The following is an 11,666-nucleotide window of genomic DNA, read 5'->3' as shown; positions in this document are numbered from 1 at the left end:
TCAGCATCTCCTCAGGTGGGTGTGCATCAAATTTTGGGGTGGGGAACCTAACGAGCGTGGCTTCCCTGTTACCCCAGAGGGTGCATTTCCAGGCAGTTCTGCCATGTGGCACCTAACGGAGCCACTTCTCTGCACCAGGGAGCCATGCTGACACCTTCTGCAGCGAGACCAGGTCTCACTTGGGCAGGGATGTTGGCTGCTCCTCATAGCTGCCTTCAACTATTATCAGAGTTCTCCCGACTTCCTACAAGCAATTCCCTCATCACGCCAAACCCATTATGGCTGTAATAATTCCTTACAGAATAACAGTTCTTCATATTAAGCTTTCCGTATTAAATCACTATGTGGTTTCAGACTCCCAGTTGGGCCGTGACTGACACGAAAACCACACAAATTGTCCCGTTTCTAGCTTTTGTATGAGCCAGTCCCACAGCCTGTCTCATCTGGCTAACAGGGTTCAGTGGCTAAGAGCACAAACTCTAGGGCCAGACTGCCTGTGTTCAGACACCAGGTCTAGCATTGGCTGGTGGAAACCACTTTATCTCTCTATGCCTGGATCTAACCATCTTGAAATGGGGACAACAGGACTGTGGGCGGGATTATGTGAATTAACATATGTAAAAGATTTGGCACATCAGCATTATGTAAGTATTTTATATTATCAGGATTAGGTTCTTTTGACTCACACTGAGGGTTTCAGCACCAGGAGCCCCTCTTTGTGAAGGTCTCTGGCTACTCCCCAGCCCAGGCTGAGTTAGGCTCCCTCCCCTGTGCTTCCACACTGATCCGGCCCTCACACCCTCACTGCACTGATGTCACCCTGTTGTCACTGCAGGTTTAATTCTGCAGATCTTGATGAGGGCAGGGTGTGTCCCCAGGGCCTCACACAGCACCTTACTGAGGGAGGGGTGAGTTAAGATGCTCTGGAAATAGGATTACTTGAGTAAGAGGTGTGCTAAGGGACATGCCTATGAGGTCAAAGTGGGCGGGAACAGAAGAATGTAGGGAGAGCCTTCAAACCACAAGGTAAGGTAGGTCTGACATGTGTGAAGGAGGTGGGGAAGGGGAGGTCTGGGTAGAAGGATCTCAGACCTCAGTTCAGTTCAGCCGCTCAGTCGTGTCCGACTTTTGCGACCTCATGAACCGCAGCACACCAGGCCTCCCTGTCCATCATCAACTCCCGGATTTTACTCAAACTCACGTCCATTGAATCAGTGATGCCATCCAACCATCTCATCCTCTGTCATCCCCTTCTCCTCTCACCTTCAATCTTTCCCAGTATCAGGGGCTTTTCAAATGAGTCAGCTCTTTGCATCAGGTGGCCAAAGTGCTGGAGTTTCAGCTCTGGCATCAGTCCTTCCAATGAATATTCAGGACTGATTTCCATTACGATTGACTGGTTGGATCTCCATGCAGTCCAATGGACTCTCAAGAGTCTTCTCCAACACCACAGTTCAAAAGCATCAATTCTTCAGTGCTCAGCTTTCTTTATAGTCCAACTCTCACATCCATACATGACTTCTGGAAAAACCATAGCTTTGATTAGATGGACCTTTGTTGGCAAAGTAATGTCTCTGCTTTGTAATATGCTGTCTAGGTTGGTCATAGGTTTTCTTCCAAGGAGCAGGCGTCTTTTAATTTCATGGCTGCAATCACCATCTGTAGTGATTTTGGAGCCCCCCAAATAAAGTCTGTCACTGTTTCCACTGTTTCCCCATGCCATGAAGTGATGGGACCAGATGCCATGATCTTCGTTTTCTGAATGTTGAGTTCTAAGCCAACTTCTTCATGCTCCTCTTTCACTTTCATCAAGAGACTGTTTAGTTCTTCTTCACTTTCTGCCATAAGTGTGATGTCATCTGCATATCTGAGGTTACTGATATTTCTCCCAGCAATCTTGATTCCAGCTTGTGCTTCATCCAGTCCAGTGTTTCTCATGAGGTACTCTGCATGTAAGTTAAATAAGGAGGGTGACAATATACAGCCTTGACGAACTCCTTTCCCTATTTGAAACCAGTCTATTGTTCCGTGTCCAGTTCTAACTGTTGCTTCCTGACCTGCATACAGATTTCTCAAGAGGCAGGTCAAGTTGTTGGTATTCCCATCTCTTTAAGAATTTTCCACGGTTTGTTGTGATCGTTGTGATCCACACAGTAAAAGGCTTTGGTATAGTCAATAAAGCAGATGTTTTTCTGGAACTTTCTTGCTTTTTGGATGATCCAACGGATGTTGGCAATTTGATCTCTGGTTCCTCTGCCTTTTCTAAATCCAGCTTGAACATCTGGAAGTTCATGGTTCACGAACTGAAGCCCAGCTTGGAGAATTTTGAGCATTACTTTACTAATGTGTGAGATGAGTGCAATTGTGTGGTAGTTTGAGCATTCTTTGGCATCTCAGGCCTCAGACCTGCCCTAAGATAGATCTGCCCAGGCTGCTGGGGCATCCTTGAGCCAGTCCTTGACTAGAGGAGTCCCACAGTTCATCAGAATGGGCCTGTGTGAGTACTGCATGATGATCAATCCCTTCCTGAAGGGAGCCTACAAGAGGCCTGGCTTCAGTGAAAGCATGGTGGTGGATCTAGACAAACAACAGCTGGGACTGTCAGTCAGTTTTGCTTCCAAAGCAGATCTGAGCATCATGGTTGCCACAGTAACTGACAGGCAGAAGGTAGGCCACACCCCAAGGATATAGGCCAAAAGCAGGGATGCCAGGATCTGTCACCTTGATGCAGGGAGAGCGGGGTGGGCCCATGGACCCCTCTGAGTGAGACTGCATACACATCTATCTATCTATCTATCTATCTATATATATATATATAGTGGTAAGTCCTTATATATACTGAATGAATAGTCATTCAAAATTTCACCATTATAGAATTATTTTCTGTTATGAAATTCTGAATTTCAGAAATTTTGCAAATTTCCTTCCAGGTCTTACCATAACTACATTATTGCAATTCTCATGCATATTATACTTCATATGTTTTAAAATATTCGATATTTAGAATATTTCCTCATTTCTACCACAGCTTTCATAATTATGCTTTTCAGTAACTGAAAAATATTCATAATGGATGTACCAAAATTTCCTAACTCACTGTTTTCCAGTATTTCCATTATCCTTATTTTCTTCTGTATTATAGGTAACACTTGCATGTATATCTTTGGACACACATGACTTTAATTTCTGCTGGATTACAGCTCTAGGATAAGCTTCTAGGTTTGAAGTCACTGGATCAAAAGATATAGTTTTGTGATTGTGTCAAATTTTGCTCCATTGCTTTCTAAAAATATTATGTCAGTTACATTATGTGTATGTTATCAATTGCTGCATAAAAATTATCATAAAATGAAGTGGCTTAAAATAACCTACAATTCCTGTCTCACTGTGTCTGTGGGCTGGTGACCCAGGCATGGTTCATCTGTGTCCTCTGCTTCAGGGTATCACAGGCTGCAGGGAAGGTGTCGGCTGAGGCTGGGGTCTCATCTGAGACCTGACTGGGGAGGGATTTTCTCCCAAGTTCACATGTGCTGTCAAGAGTCAGTTCCCTGCGGGCTGTGGGGCTAGGGGCCTTGGTGCTCAGCTGGCTGTGAGTCAGAGGCTGCACTTAGTTCCCTGCCTTGTCGGCCTCTCCAACAAGGTAGGATGCTTCATCGAAGCATGCATCTGAGAAGAGAGCAGTCTGCTGGTAAGATAGAAGTCAAAGTCTTGTGTAATAATCACAATTGCCTTATTCTGTTGTATTGAACCAAGAGAAGTAAGGGGAGAAGATGACACAGGCTGAGAACACCAGGAGCAGGGATAACTGGGGGCCATCCTGGAGGCTGCCCCAGAGTGTCACCAAGAGGACACATTGCTCCAACTTCACCACATCCTCAACCACCCAGAATGTTCTAGGATTTAGAAATTACCTGTACAGCAGCGGTAAAAGACCATCTCCTATTTTAATGACTTCTTCTCTAGTTGGTGTTTCCCCCAGGGCCACCTGGGGCCTTTGCTTTCAGCTGCTGCCAATTAATTTCCCAAAAGGTGTCAACTGAGAGCCATATAAGGACATGCCCCCATCCAGGCTCTGAGAGCTGTGAGTGAAGCCCTGTGTGAGGCAGTGTCCCTGAAGGGGTTCCAGCCTCAAGAAACTTCTTATCTGAACAGCAACCCCAAGACCTGAACACCCTACTATCCATACCCCTAACATTTAGGAACCAATCTTCTTTTAAAGCTTACTAAAAACTGATTCACATTTTGCAAATTTTACTTTCACTGTCAGGACAATCCTGTAGGATACATATTAATGTCCCCATTTTACAGATAGGAAACTCAGGATCACAAGTGTGAAGTCACTTGTTCAAGGTCACTCTGACAAAGTGGCAGGAAAGAAAGTGAAAGTGTTAAGTCAGTCATGTTCAATTCTTTGCAACCCGATGGACTGTGGCCCTCCAGGCTCCTCTATCCGTGGGATTCTCCAGACAAGAACACTGGAGTGGGTTGCCATTACCTTCTCTAGGGGATCTTCCTGACCCAGGGATTGAACCCAGGTCTCCTGCATTGCAAGGGGACTCTTTATTGTCTAAGCCACCAAGGAATTGCTGCCCCCTCTTTGTTCTCTACCTCCTAAGGTACCCTGGTCCTCAGCTGGGGCCTCCTGAGGCTCCATAACACCCCTCCCCTCCTCCCCATCCCCACTGCAGCACTAAACATTACAGCTAGGGTGGACCCTTTCCCTTCAGTTAGCTGGAAGGTCTCTCCTAGAAGTTCCAAAAGCCTTGGCTCAGTGACCTTTTATTTCCTGATAAAAGAGGTGAGGCTGGAAAGTTACCTCTAAGTGGCAGGGGAGAAAGGCTATAGAGACCACAGAACATGGTTTTAATCTTTTGGGGATCAACCCCTGAACTGCTTTTACGGGCACAAAATATCACAGAATTTGGGGTCAGCTTCCCCTAAAGCCTCTGAGAAGGGGGTCCCTGGAGCCCTGAGAAGTAACCTGTGCCCTATAGGAAGGGAAGTGACACACAGTGTCCTGGTTTCCCCCATGAAGTCAGCAATCATGGCCAGGCCATGCCCTTGCAAAGTCCCAAGTCAGAAAGGAAGGACAGGGTCACATATGATTCACAATCGCCGTGCCCAGGGCACACAGTAAGCCATACTGTAACTGCTCAGAGATCCTAAGGAGCCAAGCCTCTGTCTGTGGGAGCTTCAGAGTCTTGTTCATTTATTCCCAAATGTGGAGAATCTCAGTCAAGAGTTTTAAGTGGGACACACAACCCTGCCTGTGCAGAAAGTACATTTCAGCAGAGGAGATGCTCAGCCATGGTCACTTAATTACTTAATCACAGTTGGCAGCAAAGGCTAGGAAGAGCACTAAGGTGCAAAGGGTAAAGAGTCCACCTGCCAAAGCAGGAGATCCAAGAGACACAGGTTCCATCCCTGGGCCAGGAAGAGAAGGCAATGGCAACCTACTCCAGTATTCTTGCCTGAAAAAAAGCCCATGGACAGAGGAGTCTGGAGGGCTACAGTCCATGGGGTCTCAAAGAGTTGGACACAACTGAGCAACTGACCACCACACAGGAATGCCTGCAAAGGGTTTTAAGCAAAAGAGAACCCTGTCAGACCTGCGCTCTGAGAACTGGGAGAGGTAGGGAGAATGGTCAGGAAGCCCACATGAGGAACCACCTGGGGAGGCCAGGGCTGGAGCTACCTGTGGTGGCGGGGGCGGGGGTGGGGGCGGGGGCGGGGGGGGTTTGGAGTGGGAGCGTGGGAGTTGCTGGGCAGGGAGATCACCAGGCTGGGCCCTGGTTTAGCCACAAGGTGGGAAGAAGGGGTAATGGGGAAGATGGCTCAGTCCAGACACGTTCTCAGTCAGAGCTGCCGTGTGCCTGCCGGTACTGCAGCAGGAGAGCTCTGGATGGTAGCAAACGGCAAGGATATGCAGGATGCGGGAATTGGGGGATCGCAGTCAGCCCAGGCTTGGAGTGGGCCATGGGGAGTGTGTATGGAGCCAGAGAACAGCCCTTGAGTAGAGACAAAGTTTGCGATTTGGACTAGAAGGAGCCAAGTTAAGTGGTGTCTCAGGAGGTCACCTCCCCATCCCCATCAGCGCCAGGGCTCTCTTCCCCTCCCATCCGGATGGAGCAGAGGAACGCCTGGTCTCCTCACAGCTCTTGCAGTACTGAAAGCAACTGACGGCGGGGTGGGACCATCTGTCCGCCTGGTCAAGCCTGTGTCCAATACTGCCCAGGGACCTGGGAGAGGCAGTGCTGTGCCCTCAGAACCATCTGCTGGGCCCCAGGGCAGAGACCCCTAGGATGGCCCAGAATGGGGCCAGAGTGCTGAGCCCAGCTCACCACCATCAAGGACCCAGCAGGAAGACAGGCTAGCCCTGCCTGCTCACTCTATCCATGGTCTTCTGGCAGGGACCACCGGCCACTCCTGAGTGGGCCTCCTGGGCTGGTTTTGTGTCCCTCCTGCATGGGGCCTAATTATACCCTCTGCTCTGAGTTACACTGATACCAGGCCTGAATTCTTCACCTCTTCCAGGGAAAACATAATCACCAACAAAAGGAATATATGGGGCTTCTCTGGTGGTCCAGTGGCTAAGACTCCCTGTTCCCAATGCAGAGGGTCTGGGTTCAATTCCTGGTCGGGTAACTAGATCCTGCATGTGCAACTAAGACCTGGTGTAGCCAAATTAAAAAAAAAGATACATGAATGGCCTGAAAAGATGCTCAACATCACTAATTAGTAGACAAATGCGAATCAACAATACAATGAGATATCACATCAGTCACAACGGCCATCATTGAAAAGTACAAGTAACAAATGCTGCAGAGGATGTGGAGCAAAGGGAACCCTCCTACACTGTAGGTGCAGCTACCATGAAAAACTATACGGGGCGTTCAGTGGTTGGACCTCACCTTCTGGTGCGGGAATGGTGACGGTTTGATCCCTGGTTGAGGAGTTGGGATCCTACATGCCTTGTGGCTGGGAAACCAAATCAGAGTTAATGTTATAATGAACTGAATAAAGACTTTAAACAACCCAAATGTTCATCAACAGATGAATGGATGAAAGATGTGGTACATATATACAGTAGAATATTTCTCAGCCATAAAAAAAGAATGAAATAATGCTATTTGCAGCAATGGCACCCCACTCCAGTATCTTGCCTGGAAAATCCCATGGATGGAGGAGCCTGGTGGGCTGCAGTCCATGGGGTTGCTAACAGTTGGACACAACTGAGCGACTTCACTTTCACTTTCCACTTTCATGCATTGGAGAAGGAAATGGCAACCCACTCCAGTGTTCTTGCCTGGAGAATCCCAGGGATGGGGGAGCCTGGTGGGCTGCCGTCTATTGGGTCGCACAGAGTCGGACACGACTGAAGTGACTTAGCAGCAGCAGCAGCAACATGGATGCAACTAGAGATTATCATAGTAAGTGAAGTAAGTCAGAAAGAGAAAGACAAACACCAAATGATATCATCACTTATAAGTGGAATCTAAGATATGATGTAAATTAACTTACCTACAAAACAGAAACAGACTCACAGACATAGAGTATAGACTTGTAGTTGCCAAGGGGGAGGGGGTGGGACATGGATGGAGTGGGAGTTTGAGATTAGCAGATGCAAACTAGTACATAGAGAACAGACAAACAAGGTCCTTCTGTGTAACACAGAACACTATATTCAATATCCTATAATAAACCATAATGGAAAAGAATATGACAAAGATACATACATATTTGTATAACTGAGTCACTTTGCTGTACAGCAGAAAATAATACAACATTGTAAATCAACTATACTTCAATAATATAAATTAAAACAAAACTAAAAGAATACAGGAATGACCAAGGGAACCTGGCTTACTCATCACAATTCTTCTCATCTTCCCTGCTGGGATCTCCTGTCCAAGCATCAAAAGTGGGGGGGTCTGTCTATCCAGCTGAAGTCTGGAGGGAAACAAGCCTGGCAAGGCTGCAGCTTCCCCTGGTCCTGAGTGGGACACCAGGCCTGGCCCATTGCCCAGCGGCACCCCTCTGCTCTCACCACCCCTTGGCCCCATTCCCATCTCCCTTCATGGTCCCTACCCTCCCTTTCCTCCGCAAGCACTCACCTGCTCTGTCCTGACTGCAGGGCCTCAGCTTTGCAGGCCTGCTCCTTCCTCTCCATCGGGCAGAATTCCTAGCAGGAGGTCCCGCCAGGTTCCAGCAATACCTTCTCTCTCCTTCAGGCCCAGGGGCTCTCCTGGGGCCCTGCAAGACTGTTGGGCACCCAGCCGTCTTTGAGCTGCCATCTGCACTGGATACACCTCTTTTAAAGCCCCACGGGGAGCCCTGTCCCCCAGCTCCTGGGCCCATAAGGGCTTCTCATCTGGGCCTCTCAGAACCTTTAACCTCTACCACAGGAGGAGACTGGGATTTGACCACCAGGCAAACTATGTGGTGATTCCTCACTGTAACAAAGTGGCTGCATCGCGCAAACACCTCTGGTGGTGAGATGCAGTCTGACTCTTTTAGCCCCCTGTAATCAAACAGCAAGGAAGACAGCCTTCTGTTTATTTAGGCGCTGGCACCCAGGCCCTCCTGTAATGACCTCACACAACCCCACAGGCCTGCCAGGGAGTTTACATCAGCCCCAATTTATAGTAGAGGAACCAAGGCTCAGATTCATAAAGGGATGTGTCCGAGGTGACTTAGGTCATAGGTGGTGGGCTGGGGTAGGAACTGGGCTGTTAAACCCCAAAGCCTGCAAGTCTGCTGACACTGAGCTGTGGGCTTGCCTGAGTCCACGGCGAGTGGCACCTGCCTGGGCTGGAACCATCTGGGCCACAAGGCCCTCAGGAGCTGCCTGGGCCAAGCGCTGCCCGCCACATCTGCAGCACCGAGTCCCGGCGGGCCGTGTAGGGTAGGTGTTTGATGCGGAACCAGTGTCTGGGAATGACATTCCCGCTGGGCGTGTAGAGTTTCTTCCCCCGCTGGCCCAGCAGACTGCGAAGGGCCAGGTTGCCCGACAGAACCTTCTCGTAGAATTCCACGCCGCCCCGGGCATAGGCTGCAGACAGGGAGGCCGTGCGGCGGTCCAGCCAGGCTTCCAGGGCGTGAGTGAGAGAGTCGGTGGAGAAGGCATAGGCCACGAAGCCCGCCACTGCCGCCACCAAGTTGAAGGCGGCCCGCAAGCTCATGGGGCCTCCGTAGAGCCCCAAGGCGTGCTTGGCCCCCACACTCAGCGCCCAGGTGCCCGCCAGGCAGGCTGGGGCTGGCAGGGCCTGCAGGGCGGCTGCCCCACTCTCCAGGTACACCACCTCCTTGGCCAAGGTGAACTTCTGGGCATCGTGAGACAGGGTCAGGGCATCTCTCAGCCGGGTGCCTGCTGGGCTCCGCCAGTCCACTCGCTGCCCGTGGACAACTACAGGCTGGTCAGTGTTGGTCACTGGGCCACCCAGGAAGCTGGCGGGGATGCCTACGACGGCCCCACCAGGGAGTCTCGGGAAGCCGGCGCTCACAGGCTGGAAGGTGAAGGTGGTAAAGGCCTCAAAGTGGTGGCCTGAGGGGATGCCAATGTCCTGCTGCACCTCCTGGAAGAGCCTCTCCAGTTCTGGGGACAGAGGCGCCGGCTGGCCCTGAGGCCAGTACTGGTACAGCCACTGGACCACAGGATCCGGGAAGAGGTGGTACGAGATCTGGGCCCCAAACAGGCCTGCACAGGAGCCCACCAACAGGCCTGTCCTGTGTCTCTGCACAAACACTGTGGCCCGCCACAGGGGACCTGCCATGAGGTCTGCCACCGCTGTAACCTGGGCCAAGAGAAAGAGAAGTAAGCCAACAACTGCTGGGGTCAGCCTGCAGACCAAACACCCCGGGGCCACATCCTCTTAAACTGATGCAATACGCACAGTAGCCAAGGACCGGCCCCAGCTCTGTCTCTGCGTTACCACTTACCAAATGCGCATGTGACAAGGGCCCACCAGGAGGGTGTCTGTGCTGAGTAAATAAACACACATGAAACAATCAGTGTCTGGCAAAGAGCAGACACCCCTTGGCCAAGGTGAACTTCTGGGCATCGTGAGACAGGGGTCAGGGCATCTCTCAGCTGGGAGCCTGCTGAGCTCTGCCAGTCCACTCACTGCCCACAGACAACCATGGGCCTGTCAGTGCTGGTCACTGGGCAACCCAGGAAGCTGAGGGGGATGCACGACGGCCCCGCCAGGGAGTCTCGGGAAGCTGTGGAATGGCTGTAATTACAACTTTGATCCCCACAGCTAGGCGTGGCCCCAAGCAACCCACCTCTCACTCCACTGCCATACGGAACATGAGCACTGATTTATACATGAAACACATGCTCAGCTTATTCCGTCCTTACTATATGCCCGACACAGTTCTGAGAGCTTTACACATATTATATAACAATTGAATCCTCACAACTCTGTGACGTTATCATTATGATGTCCCTATTTTAAAGCGGTGAATGCTGAAGCACAGATAGGCCTCAACCAGTAACGTGGCAGAGCTATGGGCAGAACTACGTCCCTCCAAATTCCTATGGTGAAGTCCTAACTTCCAGGAGGAGGAATGTGACTGTACTTAGAGATAGCATCTTTAAAGAGGTAATTAAGTTAAAGCGAGGTCATTAGGATAGTCCCTAATCCAATCCAGAGTGGGACATTAAGACACAGACACAGAAGGACTACGAGGACGCAAGCTAGAAGGTGGCCATCTACAAGCCAGTAGGAGAGGCCTCAGAAGAGAAACCAGCCCTGCCGACACCTTGATCTTGGACCTCGGGCCTCCAGAATTCCAAGAAAACACATTTCTGCCACCCAGTTCTTGTCCCTACAGCTCTAGCAGACAAATACAGGCCGGGTATTTGAACACAAGTGTCCACAGCAAATTTTTCACTATAGATTATTTTTGATGATAAATTATAAACACGCATGAAAGTGGAAAAAATAGTATATTATAAACTAACTTCAATCTGTCAAGTCATGGCTAACTTTGTTTCATCTCTACTCAAACGCATAATCCCCTCCAGCTAGTTTATTTCCAAACACAGTAGGGCCATACTATTATTTCATCCTAAAATATTTCAGTAAAATTCACAATTTAACTTCAGCTGAAGCTTACTGTCTTCCTGTCTCTAAAGTGTTTAATTAGCAAACAAACTGCTGCAAACAAGAAGGCAGCATATTCCTTAAGAGTCACGTCACTGTGCCTTTTCACTAAGGAGGCAACCAAAGCCAGGACAGGAAGAGTCCAAACGTATGTCCTAACTCCCCTAGGACCCCTAGCACCAAGGCCGCGCGCCCCAGGGAGGCGTGGGAGGGGGTGCCGCGCATCTCGCAGGCGGCTGGGCGAAGGACCCTCGCTCCACGCCGCATCTCCTGGCTACGCCCACGGCTGGAACACACAGCGAAAAGAGCCCGCTGGGGTCCGCTTGTTTACCCGCCCCATTCCGCAGGCTCACCTCCTTCTCCGCCGCAGCCAGGTACGCCGAGCACGTGGGCCGGGCGGGGCCAGGCGCAAAGCACGCCGGCCGGTTCTGGGGGCGGAGACAAAGGGGCGGGCCCCTAGGGGGCGGGGCTGAAATAGCAATACACGCCAGCCGGCTTCAGGGGCGGGGCTCCGGGGGCGGAGACGAAGGGGGCGGGAAACTCGGGGGGGGGGCGCCG

The 11,666-nt window shown here is 50.4% G+C and overlaps 1 protein-coding gene across 2 annotated transcripts in view; it reads right to left on the bottom strand.

Annotated features, from left to right (window-relative positions):
* The window catches only part of TMEM177 (transmembrane protein 177), a 23,606-nt gene extending 12,078 nt beyond the window's left edge, over window positions 1–11,528 (bottom strand). The window contains exons 1-2 of one of the 2 annotated variants that reach the window (XR_827125.1): window positions 11,462–11,528; window positions 8,115–9,794 (exon numbers count right to left, since the gene is read on the bottom strand). Coding sequence is in view for 1 of the 2 variants with exons in the window: in XM_010860796.1 (XP_010859098.1) it covers window positions 8,838–9,773 (936 nt within the window). In the remaining variant the exon portion in view is untranslated. Of the gene's footprint in view, window positions 1–7,582; window positions 9,795–11,461 lie in introns of those variants that run through there. The other variant, XM_010860796.1, reaches the window with a different exon arrangement.
* Between the last annotated feature and the right edge of the window lie 138 nt (window positions 11,529–11,666).

Source organism: Bison bison, unplaced genomic scaffold (genome assembly GCF_000754665.1).
Source record: "Bison bison bison isolate TAMUID 2011002044 unplaced genomic scaffold, Bison_UMD1.0 scf7180017864471, whole genome shotgun sequence".
NCBI classification, from domain to species: domain Eukaryota; kingdom Metazoa; phylum Chordata; class Mammalia; order Artiodactyla; family Bovidae; genus Bison; species Bison bison.
This window is presented reverse-complemented; position numbering and strand designations above follow the sequence as displayed.